Source organism: Fukomys damarensis, unplaced genomic scaffold, assembly GCF_012274545.1.
Source record: "Fukomys damarensis isolate Sample0158 unplaced genomic scaffold, DMR_v1.0_HiC HiC_scaffold_2, whole genome shotgun sequence".
NCBI lineage: Eukaryota > Metazoa > Chordata > Mammalia > Rodentia > Bathyergidae > Fukomys > Fukomys damarensis.
Window position 1 is genome coordinate 31,819,888 of NW_022900914.1, and position 16,672 is coordinate 31,836,559.

At 36.6% G+C, this 16,672-nt stretch overlaps 1 protein-coding gene across 1 annotated transcript in view; it reads right to left on the reverse strand.

Annotated features, from left to right (window-relative positions):
• Psme4 (proteasome activator subunit 4) overlaps window positions 1–16,672 on the reverse strand; it is a 91,845-nt gene that overhangs the window by 35,384 nt on the left and 39,789 nt on the right. Inside the window, exons 20-30 of the mRNA XM_010615833.1 lie at window positions 13,954–14,009; window positions 12,272–12,328; window positions 11,892–11,947; window positions 11,702–11,800; window positions 10,228–10,290; window positions 10,003–10,098; window positions 8,574–8,705; window positions 4,295–4,504; window positions 2,313–2,449; window positions 792–845; window positions 255–384 (exon numbers count right to left, since the gene is read on the reverse strand). Of these exons, the coding sequence (XP_010614135.1) occupies window positions 255–384; window positions 792–845; window positions 2,313–2,449; window positions 4,295–4,504; window positions 8,574–8,705; window positions 10,003–10,098; window positions 10,228–10,290; window positions 11,702–11,800; window positions 11,892–11,947; window positions 12,272–12,328; window positions 13,954–14,009 (1,090 nt within the window). The remainder of the gene's footprint in view (window positions 1–254; window positions 385–791; window positions 846–2,312; window positions 2,450–4,294; window positions 4,505–8,573; window positions 8,706–10,002; window positions 10,099–10,227; window positions 10,291–11,701; window positions 11,801–11,891; window positions 11,948–12,271; window positions 12,329–13,953; window positions 14,010–16,672) is intronic.

Consider the following 16,672-nt stretch of genomic DNA (forward strand, 5'->3'; position numbering starts at 1 on the left):
CGTATATCTATATATATATACACACATATATATATACAATATATATTTCAACATATTTATTATGGTATTCATTGTTTATAAAGAAATTATTTTTGTTTTGTTTTTCTGTTACCAGGGATCGAATTCAGGCCCCTGTGCTTGCAAGGCAGGTAGTGAAACCACTGAGCTAAATCCCCAGTTCTGTCTGTAAAGAAATTAAAGACGTTAAGTGAGGTGCACATTCTCAAACCCAGCAGTTAGCATGAAGTATCTACCTTACGAACTACGATTGCATCATGGTTGAGATTCTCCATAAAAAACTGTATGGCACGAAGAGGCAATACTCGATCATCTCTCAAGAGTAGAGATAGAAGCCCAATTCCTATATGTTCAAATTTCCAGGGCCTTAAAGGAGGTGAGGGAAAAGTCATATAACACATCACTCATCATAAAGCCACTTCTTTAAAAAACCAAAAGTATCTGAAACAATTTTATGCTTCTCAATAATTAAAACAGACCTACTTAACAACACAGCTGTCATTAACCCCAAATATCTCCTTCCTTTTCTTTCTAGTCTTCTAAACATACAAATCAGAGTTTAATCTAAGACAGTCATTCATAGCCTTCATATGTAAGACAACTGTTCTGAGAATAAAATATGTACGGTTGGTTTTTTTTGGTTGTATGGTTGGTTATGTACCTTAGTGGTAGAGCACTTACCCAGCTTGCATAAAGCCCACTGTTTCATTCCCAGCACCATGGATAGATGGAAGGAGGGAAGGAAGGAAGGAGGGAAAATTTTTTGTACTCACAAATTCCTTTGCTCCACACCATCTAGCAAAGCATTTACCAAATTTTCATAGTTCCTTAAAACAAAAATAAACACAATCAATTGATAAACTGCTTCACTACATTGCTAAGATAAATATAAAACAATGTAAGATAAATTCAAATTCTGGCCAAATTTATCCTTCCCCTATCCTTATCATCACATATTAGAAGGCCTTGTTAAAAAACTTGACAGAGTTAAAGCAGATGAATGAACAGACACTGGGAAAAGAACAAGAAGGTACAGTGAAGAGCTCACCTGTCTTTGAGTGAGCATTCCAAAGTAAATGCAAACTTCTAAGTGGTAATTAACTAACCGTGAGAGGTATGCTGACTATCGGCAATACATTAGGCAGGCTATGAGAGTCCATTACTTATAAAGATGCTTTAGAAAGAAGACAAGGTGGATGCAGGACGTGGTGGTGCACACCTGTACTTTTCAGCACTCGGGAGGCTGAGGCAGGAGGTGTGCTATGACTTTAAGGCCAGCCTGGGCTACATAATGAGTTCAAGACCAGCCTGAACTACATATTGAGACCTTGTCTCAAGAAAACAAAAAAACCAAAAAAAAATGAAGCTGGACATGCATCATGCACATGTAGTCCCGGCTACTCAGAAGGCTAAAGGAGGAGAATCATTTGAGCCCAAAGACTTTGGAGATAGCCTGGACAACACAGGAAAACCCCATTGCAAGAAAATAATTTTAGAAAATTAATAGGTAGGAATAATCATATACGAAGTAGGAACAAAGTCAAAATCAAGTTAGGAAGGCTCCTGCTTCACTGGATTGCTTTGGTTCCAAAACTCAAAAAACAGCTTACTAATATCTTGACACCAAATATCATCATGAAGTTCATTACTAAGCCAGGCACAGTGATGCATGCTTGTAATCCCAATACTCCAGAGGCCGAGGCAGGAGAGCTGCTACAAGTTTGAGGTTACCTTGGGCTCCATAGTTTAAGGCCATATAGTGAGACCTTGTCTCAAAACACCCGAAAAAACAAAACAAATCATTATTATAAGAGTTATAAAGCAACCCAAGTGTTGAATTTAGGATTTAATGACTAATGTGTACCAATTAAGTTGTATCTCATATATTACTATAAAAAAATCAAAGAGAATGCATATTGAAGAAAGATACATTAAAGTAACTTTTATTTTTAAGATGATTGTTTCCCACATTCAGAACTAACAGTGAAAATTAGGACTGTTTGCAATTAGCTTCAAACTTTTTATGTTCTCAGAACACAATGTGCTAAAAATCATTCAGTAGTCAGATACATATATGTATTTTATTTTTTCTTTTTTTAATTTATTTTTTGGTTTTATGAGATAGGGTCTCACTATGTAATCAAGAATGACCTGGAATTCAGTACGTAGTCCAGGCTGGTCTCAAACTCATGGCGATCCTCCTGCCTCAGCCTCCCAGAGTGCTGGGATTACAAGTGTTTGGTACCACACCCAGCCATCTATAATGTCATCTAAATTAGTGAACCATCCATTACCTCAGGGCATCAGCATTCCTTTCTTGTTGTCGTTTAAATCCTCCTTTAATTTCTTCTGGGCTAGGTAATGTTTGGTTGATAGAAGGATTTTTTGACTGTTGAAGTAATTCTGCTAATGCAACACATGACTCTGGAATCTTATTAAAATAAAAGAAGGAAAGAAAGATTTCTGACACATTCTCTATATGGATAAATCTTGAAAATGTTATGCTATGTAGAAGACATACCAGCTACATATTTTATGATTCCATTTAGATGAAATAACCACTATCGGGCAAATTCATGGTGAAAAGGTAAATTAGTGGTTTCCCTGGTATTGGTGTGGGTAAATGGCAAACCACTGCTGTTGGGCACAAAGTTTCTTTTCAGGTGAGGAAAATCTCAGAAAAATTAAGAGAGCGGTGGAACTTAAACAGCTATGTGAATTTACACTGTGACCATACAGGTATAAACTACGTAATTTAAATAGGTAGATTTTATGGCATGTGGGTTATTATCCATTTACATAATTTTAAAAACACACAATGTAGGCCAGAGATTTAGCTTAATGGTTCTGCCACCTGCCTTGCAAGCGCAAGGTCCTGAGTTTGATTCCCCTGTATCAAAAACAAACAAACAAACAAACAAAAAAACCCCACATGTAATGATAGTTGTAAGCAGCAAGACTGTATTTTATTAAAAAGGAATACATTTAGAGCAGTGTTTTTTGTTTTTGCTTTTTAAACCATGGGAGGAGCCAGGCAAGGTGGAGCACACCTGTAATCCCAGCACTTGGGAGGCTGAGGAGGATAGCTGTGAGAGACCAGCCTGGGCTACACAGTGAGTTCCAGGTCAGTCTCAACTACAGAGTGAGACCCTGTCTCAAACATCAAATCAGGGCCGGGGATTTAGCTCAGTGGTTCGGTGGCCTGCCTTGCAAGTGCAAGGACCCAAGTTCAATCCCTGGTACCAAAAACAAACAAAAAAAAGTCAAATCAAACAAACAAATAAATAAGCCATGTGAGGAATGTATATCATAGACATGTTAGGGAAGAGGAGAATTCAATTACTTCTACCCTTCTTTTATCCATTCCAACAAACTAGACTGTTATGAATATATCCGTGAATATCTGTTCATTTGAGATCCACTGAACCTTATATTCTGATCTCTTGCATTTGTCAAATCACCCATTTCTAACATTCTATACTCAGTTCAGTAGTCAATCATTTGTGACTAGCTTGTCACAAGGATAGCTAACACCCTAAAAGATAATTGTTATGCCTTGTGTCTAGATGCCCCCACAAAGCCTCATGCAGTCACATGCAGAACTTTCTGGAGGTAGCTGGACCTGGAATCCACCCTAGGTGGATAGCCTGGATAAGATAATAACGGACAGAAAGAGGACTGCTGTCATCACTCGCTACTTTGCTGTCTCGTCCCTGCTTGCAATGGACTGCTCCTCCTGTGTGATGTCCCTTCTGCCATGCCACCCTGCCTTGAAGCCAGCAGATTATAGACTGAAACTTCTACAAATTGTGAGCCAAAATAAGTTCTTCCTCCTTTAACTTTGAGTGTTCGATATTTTGTCTCAGTCACAAGAAAAGTAACTAATAACTGTGAAAAATTAAGTCATCAACACACACAGGATAACAGTAAATTCAACAATTTAATAACCTACTATGATCGCTTAGTAGAAAATATACTGGCTTTCTCCCAGACATGTACTAATATATTATTCCATCCTGTTAGCGCCAGTAATTTTCTCAAAAGCACAGTATGAAAAGAGAAAACAAATGCTTAAAAAGTTATAATCAAAAGCTAAGAAAGATAACTATGGAAAATTCGTGAAAAACAAAAGGTATTAAGGGCTGGGGATTTAGCTCAGAGGTTCCACCACCTGTCTCGCAAGCACAAGGTCCCAAGTTCAATCCCCAGTACCAAAAGGTACTACAACAAGGCAGTCTCTCTACTGAAATATGAGTGAAAAAATGGGTTTGCTTACCATGAAGTCCAGACCAATTGTTTCATATTGCCTGTGAATCTTTTCTGCAAGATCATCAAATAGTCTCACTATCGATGGCTTTTCTAGCGACATTGCTTGGCTAAGCCCCGAAGAAACAATTGCTGGCCAAGTCTGTACAATACAGTCCCAATCATGAAGGTTTGCCAAACACACACCACTATGATTTCCAAGAAGACAATATAATGCACCCTGTAGGAAAAAATAGTTACATGGAAAACAAAGAGGCAATGTTTAATTGTAGCTAATTCACCTATATGTTGTTTTTAAATTTACACTGATTGTGGCCCAGTGTGGTGGTACATGCCTGCAATCTTAGCACTTGGGAGGCTGTGGCAGGAAGATAAAAACTGGCCTGGGTTACACAGTGAGTTCAAGGCCAGCCTGAACCACATAAGCAAGCACTTGCCTCAAAAGCCAAAACAGCCAGGGATTCAGCTCAGTAGTTCCACCAGTTGCCTCAAGAAGTGTGAGGTCCTGAGTTCAATCCCCGGTACAAAACAAAACAAAGCAAATACCAAAATAAATAAATAAATAAATAAATTAATTAATTAATTTACATTTATTACTTAAATGTTTGATGTTAGTCTATGAAGTAGGCTCAGATATTTAACAAGTTACTTTTAGGAACAAACTGGACATTTACTTAAGTAGCATTCATTAACAATTTAAGTCATTCATTCATCCACTCACTCATTTATTATTTATTTATTGGTACCGGGGATCGAACTCAGGTCTTTGCACTTGCAAGGCAGGCGCCGGAAGCACTGAGCTAAATCCCCAGCCCTCTAAGTCATTTAATAAAGGCTTTGCTCAAAGAATGACTTATGAGATAAAACAGGAACACAAGTTTTCTAAGAATACAGATTCCACCGTAATCCTCTTCTACTGTATCAAAAAGGCCGTGAATTGTGCTTCTCAGTATTTTAGGGCATGGGGCTTAATATAATTATTAAATAGCACTTAACCCATGGTCGCCAGGTGTTTCACTAAGTATATAAAAACTGGATCAATTATACCATATATTTATTACTCAAAGTCCAACTAATCAGAATGATTCGGATGATAGCAGGTTCCCTCTCCCTCTTCCTCTTTTCATCTCCCTGTAAATGTTTTCTCACTGTTACCCAAGCTACTCTTCAATTCATGGACTCAAGGGATCCTATCCTATTGCCTGGACCTCTTGCACAGCAGTCCAATTACATTACACCACACCGAACCTAGCACACACCCTTTTCTAAGGCACCCCCTTTTGATTGAGAAGAACAATTAGTACCACCATGTTTTATTCTTACCTACTCTGTATACTCTCTACTTCCTCTACAGTTTCTCCATAAGGTCACCGGGAACTTCATCTTTGCTGATCTACATTTTTCTGTTTTGATCTCTTAATTTTGTCCATACAAACTGCTTTCTACGAGGTCAACCACATACCACCCCAAGAGTTAAGACCATTTACAATACTCACATTGAAAGTCAGCAAACATTTTCTGTAAAGGGTGAGCAAGTAAATAGTAACTCAATTAGTCTCTCATTACTCATCTCTTTCCCTGTAGCATGAAAGTAGTCTATAAGAAATGGACACGCCTGTGTCCCAATAAAACTTTACTTACAAGAGCATGTAACTGAGCCTGAACTATAGTTTATTGATCTGGTACAAGCTAAGAAACATTTAGGGCTCATCTTAATTCTGTGCAACCTGGTGAGGTGGCACAGGCAGGTTAATCACTGCAAATTCTAGGTCAGCCTCAACTATACAGCAAGACCCTGTCTTAAAGAAAAAAAGATCTTTCCAGGAAAGTGTAACTGCTAAGTCTTTTGGAAAGCTCTTTCTGGGCTTCTGTGATTCCTTTTTTTTTTTGGTACCAGGTATTGAACTCAGGACCTTGCACTTGTGAGGCAAGTGGAGAAACCACTGACCTAAATCCCCGGCCCTCATGATACCCTTTGGACCTTTCCCATCTCAGTCAGCTGTTCTACTTAGCTTCCAATTTTTGTTTTGTTTTCTGAGACAGGCTCTTGCAATATTGCAAAGGCCAGCCTCAACCTCCTGACCTCAGCCTCTCCCAAGTTACCAGGGGTATAAGTACTCACTTGTACCTGGCTTCTTAGAAAAAGAGCTTCTTAATATGAGCTCCTTGGTCATCTTCTTACTCCATTCCTAGGCTCTCCAACTCAATGATTCCAATTACTAACACCAACATACATAGAATTTTGTTGTCTTTTGTTTTTTAAGATAGGGTCTCACTATGTAGTTCAGGCTGGCCTCAAAGTAGTGCTACTCCTGCCTCAGCCTGTGTATGCACCACCACACTCGGCTAAAACTGTTGTTGTGCATTGCTAGGGACTGAACCAAGGCCCTCATGCATGTCAGGCAAGCACTCTACCATTGATCTATATCTCTAGTCCTTTTTATATCTATTTTATTTCTAAGACAGGGTCGAGTTGTCCAGGCTGACCTTGAACTTATGTTCCTCCTACATAGCCACAGTTGCAGGTGTGTGCCAACACATCCAGCTTATCTAACTGCCTTCACAACACTGACAAGTTTATAGGAACATTTGCCCAACTAAATTAATTAATTCTCCTTATTCTCTCTGGAGGCCTAATAATCAGTTATACAATCTAGAAACCTACTAATTATTTTCATCTACTTTTTTATTTTATGAACAAATAAAATAGTAAGAGAATAACAATTATTATACTGTGTATTGTTATTTTCAAAGTAGTTACTTGAACAAGACATAAACTAAAAAGACTGCACAAAAAAGATAGCACACACTTTCTAAAAATTAACTAAGATTAAACTAATAGTATAAAACAAATTATTACATATATTGAAATATTTTTAAAAACAATGTAATGTGTAATTTGGGGAAGTATTTGAATGTCTCCTTATTTCTCTCTTCTATTTTGCTCTGTGTGTGTATATGTAAGTGTGAGTGTATGTAAAAATTATGTGTGTGGATGTACGTATATGTACAGTGTTTCTCACGTAAGAGAAACCATGTGACTTTTGAGCTTGAGTGTCTGAGTTGGCTTAACATTATGTTCTAAAACTGTATCCATTTACCTATAAATGCCTTGTGTATTTTTCTCTATGGTAGCATAGTACTCCACTGTGTATAAATACTACATTTTACTTTTCCACTCATCTGTCAATGTACATTAGCAGGAGACTATTAATTGATACGTTCTTTCATCAGGCTCCTCATTTTCAATCACTTAATCTTATCCAGTCCCTCTCCTAAATAACTCTCAGTCAGTCCCTTTCTCTCTCACTTATATACATTCCAATTTACACTGGGCATGGTGGTGCACACCTGTAATCCCAGCACTTTGGAGGCTGAGGCAGGAGGATCGCTGTGAGTTTGAGACCAGCCTGGGCTACATAGACCCTGTCTCAAAAAACCATAAATAAATAAATAAATAAATAAATAAATAAATAAATAAATAAATAAATTCCAATTTACATTACTTTTACTCTATTGCAGTTTTGTGAGATGTACTATTTGCCTTATCTTGTGTTATTACCTTTCTTCTCTGCTCTAACACTTCAGTATTTTTTAACTCACATGCTGAAACTTACCATACTTCTTCCTGTCTCAGGCCCCTCCTTCATGCTGTTAATGCTATGCGCTAAGCTTTTCTGTCTCTGATCCCCGTTGCAAGGGTCAGCCAGGCTATTTAGCCACTGGTGTTCAACTGAACTCTTTTCCCCTGAGAGGTCTGTGTTCTAACATCGCCATGTTAACACTGATCACAGACATAGGTAAGTAAATAGGGAGGAAAAAAAAGTCTACCTCCTTATAGATAAACTGTGCTGATGCCTTCAACTTACTTTGCAATAGATTTAAAAATTAAGATGGATAAATAGATATATGATAAAGCAAATATAATAAAATTTAAATACAGAATCTGAACAGTGGCTACGTGGATTTTTTTTTTTTTTTTTTTTTGGCACCTGGAATCAAACTCGGGCCCTTGCAGTTGCAAGGCAGGCAGCAGAATGACTGAGCCAAATCCCCAGCGCCTGTTTATTTTATTTTTAGTTTGTTTAGGTTTTTTTTTTCCCCCCAGAAGGATCTCACTATGCAGCTGAGACTGACCTGGAACTCATAGCGATCCTCCTGCCTCAGCCTCCCCAGTGCTGGGGTTACAGGTGTGCGCCACCATGCCCAATGGATGTTTACTGTAGAATTCTTCCAACTTTCTGTAGGTTTGCAATGTTTTGCAGTAAAACAGAAACAAAAACCTGTACCTTGAACTGCTGTTGTGTGACACCTTGTCTACCAGGTTGTAAGAACTCCAAAACCAAGGGAATAATGTCTCTGCAACAGAAGTTATATGCTCCCAAAGCTGCAAAAAATGTTTGCTGTGCCTTATTTCTGACCTGGAGAAGTATTAAAAGCAAAGGATTATTACACATTAAACAAACTACAAAAGACTTATAAATGAACTACCAAAATCAAAGTGATAATTTAAATTTTTTCTAATTAACAGAAAAAAATATATCAAAGCATGCACTCAAAAAAAAAAAAAAAAGAGTAAATGATTATCAGATGAAAAGCACATTATCACCAACCTTATCTGTGCTTTAGATTACACTGGTTCAAATATTTTTGATAAAAAAGGAGATTGAATGGAATTGATAAGTACTTGTTTAGTAATAGCTAAAAGTAAGCAGCAATCATAAAACAGTATTCTTGGCTACTCTTGATAAGAATAATCAGATTCTTGGTTCACACAAGAAAAACTTCCTTTCCGGAAGGAACTTATGCAAAAGAAACAAAACTAACCCTTTTTGATGTAAACCTTAAATAAAGACTCACACATCTCAAATGTAAACAAAAAGATGCAGTATAAATTTATTACCTAACAACTAGTTAAAACAGTAATGGATAATTTATTACAGTAAAAGCAATATATCAAGTATATTTTAAACTTTTAACATTACTTATTTAAGAAGAATCTGAATCTATAGTACTTTACAAAGAGAGAACAACTAGTTTTACATGACTTTGTTTTTCCAGTTCCTTGTGGAGATCATCTCTTAGTCCTATGCTACCTTAAAGATGGACACCACAAGTCACATGGTAGCAGCTCCCTTAAACACAAGCATAATGATCAGGAGGAATGAAATGGCCTTTCTAGAGTGGCCTTCAAAATCTGACTTAATGTCAGGCATGGCTGTGCACACCTGTAATCCCAGCACTCAGGAGGCTAAGCAGAGAGAATCACAAGTTTGAGGCCAGCCTAGGGCTACATAATGAGTTCATGGCCAGCCTGAACTACTTAGTGAGACCTCGGTTTAAAAAAATATATATGACTTACTGAGCTGGGGATTTAGCTCAGTGGTTCTGCTGCTGGCCTCACGGTGCAAGGTCCCAAGTTTGATCCCCAGTACCCCCAACCCAAAATCTGACTTGTCAGCATTCTCAAGGGAAAAAAAACAAAAACAACCCTCCCCACCACATAAAAGAAACAATTACAGACAGGAAAATTAATCCCCCCACCCCCAGTACTGGGGCTCGAACCTAGGAGGAACTGGATTTTAGCTCAAGTTTTTTTACTTCTTTTCCTAGAAGAGAAATATTTAAACTTCATTGTTAAGAGTAGGGATATTTAATTTAGATTGCATACACTAAAATAAATGAGAATGTGGGGGAAGAATGTTTGCATAAGTTTACCTGACTGTATGAACTCGTAGATAATCGAAGAAGATCTCTGATCATATCCTGATGTATCTTTTTGTACTCACAACCCTCTACGGTTAGTGTTCGCAGCTAAGAAAACAATGTAAATCAGAACTGAAAATGTTTACTGAAAGTTCAGTTGTATTATTAAAAACCGACATAAAGATTCACTTGAAAACTGTCATTTTAAAAGATAACCATGTGTGCAAAGCTATTTACCTCATGCTGCAACATTACTCTGTCAATCAATAATGCTCTGATGTGTTGCTTTTTCCCGTGGAGCTGGAAGACAAAGCGGCACGTGCTTCAACATTTAAGAGACCCCAACTATGGACTCCTCTGATTCTTTAATGAAAACCTAGCTCCCAGAAGTTCTATAGTGGGCTGGTGAATGATGGTGGTGCTATGTCACTCACTCTAAAGTCACCAGGCTTATATTTTTAAGTATACTATCTCAATTAATTTTATGACTGATAGCAGAAACATCTCCCTTTAAAATGGCCCATCGAACATCCTGCTTTTCTCTGGTAATTTATTCATAAATACATTTATGGGAGAATGAGCTGGTTCTTATTCAGCTAAACATTCAATGTACAAAAACAGCCTTCCAAGATAGTTGCGCAACTATTTATGAATAGCCTTTCGTGGTACGTTTCTCCTAAACACAGTACCTTTCCTATTTCTAAAACTGATCATTTAAGATCTGATCCACATGATCTAGTTCCCTTTCACACCTTTATCACATTAGTCAATGTGTCAAAATAACAACTAAATGACAATCCTAAATGACAGTGACTTGATTCAGTCTGTGATTTCACCTGGACCATATTAACCCAATTTTTTCTATTTTTCACAGTGGTGGTGGAGATTTCCAATATTCAGTGAACTGAATACTTAATCGCTTGCATATCCAAGTCAGATCTACTTTAATCTTGGACTAGGGATATTATTCAGTGGCAGAACACTTGCTTAACATGTGCAGTACTGGGTTTGATCCTTAGCACAAGCAGAAAAAAACCTTACTGCTGAATATAAAAACAAAGCACACTTTTACAACAAAAACTCAACAACTTAGTTTCTTTCCTTCCTTTTAAAAAAGCAGGCAATGCCATTTCCCTGTCCTTTTCTAAGCCATTCCTGCTGTCCAAATACACAGCATAATTAGCAGCCACCTTCGTGGCCTTTACTTTGCGAACGTCCCCTGTAGAAGAGCTCCTCATTCACTCAGGCATCTTTTTTCCATGCTCTCAGAGAAACTTATACTCATTTCAACCACAGCATAAATATAACACACATTTTTCGTCAGTTCACATAAAGTGCATTTCCATAGATAGGTTCTTATAAGACATTCTAAATGCTGCTGCCCAAATTCCTACTGAGAGTTCGATCAGAGATGATCATGGAAAGTGACATTTTTGAATCTTATAAGTAAACCACATTTTTTTAGCTGGCATATGAATTTTAAAATCTACTAAGTTTCTATGGGTAAACTTAATTCTGTGTAATCATAATACCTAAATTAAGACTATTTTAGTCTTAAAAAAAAAAAAAAAAAATTTGGGGCTGGGGATTTAGCTCAGTGGTTCCAGCAGCTGCCCAGGATCGGAGTTTGATCCCCAGTATCAAAAATCAATCAATCAATCAATCAATCAACCAATCACATTAATTCAGACTTTTAGGTGAAAATACTGACCCGATTTTCCATTGATTTCTTTACTAAATTAAAACTTTTCCATCGGGAGTCAAATTCATGCTTGTGAGATCCCTGGAATTGCAAAAGGTCTCCAATAATCTGCAACAAAGAAGAATTTCACATTTTAATATGTCATCAAGGCAATCTTGACAAGATTAACAATTAGGGTACTACTAAATGACAATTGTACCTTTATGATAAGAAACAATGACTTTGTATCATCTTCTGAATTATCAAGTATGTGGTCTACAGCAGAAAAAAAGACAGTTTAGTTAAAATATTCTGAAATAGGGTCAGGGATTTAGCTCAGTGGTTCTGCTGCCTGCCTCACAATCTCAAGGACCGGAGTTCGATCCCTGGTACCCAAAAAAAAAAAAAAAAAAAAAAAAAAAAAAGAAGAAGTATTTTGAATTACTATAGGAACCCCAATCTACCAGTTAAGTTTAAAAAAAAAATTGTTCACATATTTTTACCATTTGTGACACAAAATGTTATATGAAAGCATATATGCTACACAGTAAGAATTCCTAAATATATATACTACAGACAAATTTCTCTATATATACTTACTAAGAAGTTTCCTTATGACCTTAGCAATTGCTTCCCGGTGATTCTCTCTGGATAGATCTGTTTTTAAAAAAACAAGACAAGGCATTTTAGGTACTGAATATTCCTCAGGCTATTTAAGTTTTTAATCAAACAATTTGTGTTAGAAAGTGATTAAAGCACTCAGGAAAACAAAACAATGAGTCTAAAAAACAAAATAACACAACCAATATGCCTTTATCATAGTTGGCTTGGTGGGCAGACATGATATAGAATAACTTTCAAAACTCTGGCATTTAGGGCCAGAAATTTAGCTCAGTGGTGTCGCTGCCTGCTGCCTGTCTCGCAAGCGCAAGGTCCGGAGTTCGATCTCCGGTACCAAAAAAAAACTCTGGCATCTAAAATAACTAGCTAACTGGGTGTGGTGGCACATGCCTATAATCCCAGCACTCAGGAAGCTGAGGTAAAACCACCAGATTGCTGTGAGTTCAAGGCCAGCCTGAACTACAGAGCCAAAAAGAAAAATAAATTAGCTTATAAAAGTTTATGGGCAAGAAAGTGGAAGAGGGAAAAAGGAGAGGGAGAGAAAAGCCATTTTTGCCAATAATTCAAAGTCTCTAATTGTTAAATTAGAGATTACCAATCTAATCCAAGCAAAAAAATGTAATTTAGTAATTAATGAATGTAGTCAATTCTAGCACATATGCTAAATTTCTATTAATGTTAAATTCAGAACATTAACATAATGTTTAACAAAAAGCTTTTTCTGGGATGTGCAGGAGACTGAACTTAGGGCCATGTGTCCTACCCCTAGCTACATTTCCAGCACTGTTTACCATAAATATTAACATAAATTTTAAGGGATGAGGATATAACTAAATTGCACAGTGCCTGCCTTTCACGTGTGGAGTGGAGTTCAATTCCCACTACCAAACACACACAAAGAAAAATGAAGCATAGCAGTGCATGCTTGTAATCCCAACCCTTGAGAGGCTGGCTGAGACAGAAGGATCACAAGCTCAAGGCTGGCCTAGATTACAACCCCAGACTCTGTCTCAAAAAACATAATCAAGTTAGTTGTGGCGGTGCACACCTATAACGCCAGTACTCTGGGAGGCTGAGGCATGAAAATTGCACTTTCAAGCCCAGCTTAGACAATTCAGCAATTAGGTGTAAAAATAAAAAATGAAAAAAGAACTAGGAAGGCCCTGGGTTCAACCCACAATACCACAAAAGCCAATTAGTCTTTTTCAAAAATCTAACTCACTATGACATATACAAAGATTACTAGAATATAAAGGCTATAATATTCTCATCCCATCAAGTGTAATGTATCGGTCCTAAAAGAAATTTAAACATAAATGAACATTATGATGTAGGAAAGCATGCCTATCCTATGTATGTAGACAGCATTTGAACTTCCTGGCCCAATTTCTATCTTTTACTATTATTATTATTATTACTTTTTTTTTTTTAGCAAGGACGGCCTTGAACTCTTCCTGCTTCAGCCTCTCAAGTATGGGATTACAGGTGTATGCCACTACGCCTAGCTCTTTTACTGTCCATAATACTTAACAGAAAAAATTGACTGTGTAATCAATTCATTTTATGTACCAGTCTTAAAACAAAGAACTACTCCAATTTAACCCTTACAGATAATTGGGGCGGGGGAGTACACAGATTTACTTAGATTAGAATTCACATACCATATTTAACTCCAGTATACAACTTTGTCTCCTCTAAGGACACCATACTTGGTACCCTGTATAAAAACAAGAGTACTTACATTTATTAATAATACCAATTCAGAAGACTGATGGGAAAAGCTTTATTGCTAGACCATTTCAATTAAAAAAAGATAATACTAGCCAGGCATGGTGGCACACGCCTGTAATCCCAGCACTCAGGAGGCTGAGGCAGGAGGATCACTGTGAGTTCAAAACCAGCCTGGGCTACATAATGAGTTCCAGGTCAGTTTCAACAACATAGTGAGACCCTGTCTCAAAAAAAAGATAATACTAGACTTAAAAAGTACCAATAAACTCAAGATAAAAAACCAAAAAGATAATACTTGGGCTGGGGATTTAGGTGAGTGGTTCCTCCACCTGCCTGGCAAGTGTAGGGTACTGAGTTCAATCCCCGGTACCCCAAAAAAAGATAATGCTCTTTTAACACATTTCCAATCATCAATATTTCAATTCTTTATACTTCTGAAGATTAACACTATGTGCACTACAGTAAGAATTTTACCTTGAAAATGTTGTGTCTTCAAAGGGAAAATTCACTTTCCAAAGGAACATAATATTGATACAATACTTAAATATAAAGGCTTATATCAATGACAAGCCTTTATTCATTCACACAAAGATTCAACTTCACAAGTGAATAATTATATTTAAAACTTAAAATCAAATTTTGCTGAATGCATACATAGCAAAAGCTTCTTCATAGGGTAATCATTACCCAGGCCAGGTATGGGGGCACACACCTCTAATCCCAGCACTCATGAGGCTGAGGCAGGAAGATCACCACAAGTCTGAGACCAGTCTGGGCTACATAGTGACTTCAAAACCAGCCTGAACCACACAGTGAGACCTTGTCTCAAAAAAACAAAAAAATAATCATTACCCTTTCTCCTGTAACCTGCAAAAATGTTATCTCCTGCTGGGTATGGTGATCTACACATGTAATCCCAGCACTCAGGAGGCTGAGGTAGAGGATCACTGTGAGTTGAGGCAAGCCTGGGCTATACAGTAAGTTCAAGGCCAACCTAAACTACACAGTGCGACCCTTTCTTAAAACAAAACGAAACAACAACAAAAAAAAACCACTCCTAATGTCTGTAGTAAAATGCCACTTCTTTTGAAGAAATTCACGTGTAAAAATATATTTCCTAATTAAAGATCTACCACAAAGCAATATATTACCACAACCAGACCTAACTAGTTAAATTCATTGCAAAGTCAAAAATCAACTCTTAGGTTTACAAAAACTGATTATATAGGAGAATCTATATATCCCAAATATAAATTTTCATCTATAGAAAGTATACTTTAATCTTTTAACATTTTTTTCAAAATGAGATTCAATTCACTATCCGTGTTAAACCAAGAGATGATACTTTACAAGAGGAGGGATATAGTCATCAATGCCAAGGAAACATGAGAGTAAGCAGATCCAAGACAGAGATAATAAACAGAAAATGTTATTATTATTACTTAACATTGATAAACTACATGGTAGGTACAATGAAGAAAATATTGTTTACATATCAATATACCCCAAAAGAAGTTGAATTAATTACCTGTCGGTTATGAATTCTAGTATTTAGCTTTATAAAAAAGGGTAATGACATTATAATTAATTACTAAAATGCCAGTTATTTATGTTCTTCAACATAATCTAGTACTTGAAGTTTCAAAACCAAACGTACAGAGAATAACAAAGAATGGTTTCTTTTCTCTATTTTCCTCCAAAGTTTACCAATACTTTTAATGTATAAAATGTTACTTTCGAGACTTTCAAGTTCAAATTCCTTAAAATTTGGCTTTCATTGTGTAAAACTTTAACCTTTGGCAACAGTTTGCAAATGCAAGCATCTTGGAACTTTGTGTAAGATCACAGTAAAAAACAAAATCAGACTGCTTTACAATGAAATTAGACTCTAATGAAATTAGATTTTACTACCAAAAGAAAAAAATCTGTGCTCAGGGTAACATGGATAAATTACGAGAGAATACACTGACCCCCTTCCCTGGTACAGCATGGGAATTGTTACAAGCCACCACATGAAAACAAATATCTCTCCACTGCTGATATCGATGTAAGTAGTTTTTTAAAGCAGAAATACAAATGTAGCTTACCCAGTCCATACCTGGTACCAATGTAATATTGAATCAAACATGAATTTTAGTTACATTATTCTTACAAGTAAGATTTAAAAGACATCTCGCTATAAGTAAATTACCCCTTGCAATTTTCACTGTATCAAAAAAGTGTTTTTATTGTATGCATTTCTGGCTCTACGAACATCAACGTGATATGATCACATTTAAAGACAAGTTTCATCTTCAAGAGGCTCAATGTTCATTTCTTAAACCCATGTGTAATTCTTATCAGACAACTGGAGTAACTATTATCATTTATTCTACTTTTTTAAAATATCAACTTGTATGAGACTTAAAAATAATAATATATTCAAGTTACAATGGCTTTTCCTTTTTCAATCTGAACACCTGAATTAAAATACATCTTCCACATCTCTGTACATGTAGAAAGTATATGGATATGTAATTTGGCTTTAATTTTATTATCCACAAGTTGCTTTTATCCACATTTACCTAATAGCCATAGGTGGATTAATCTTTTATTTACCACTAACTATACTCCAATTGGATTGACATGTTTTATACCAAATTTCTTTTG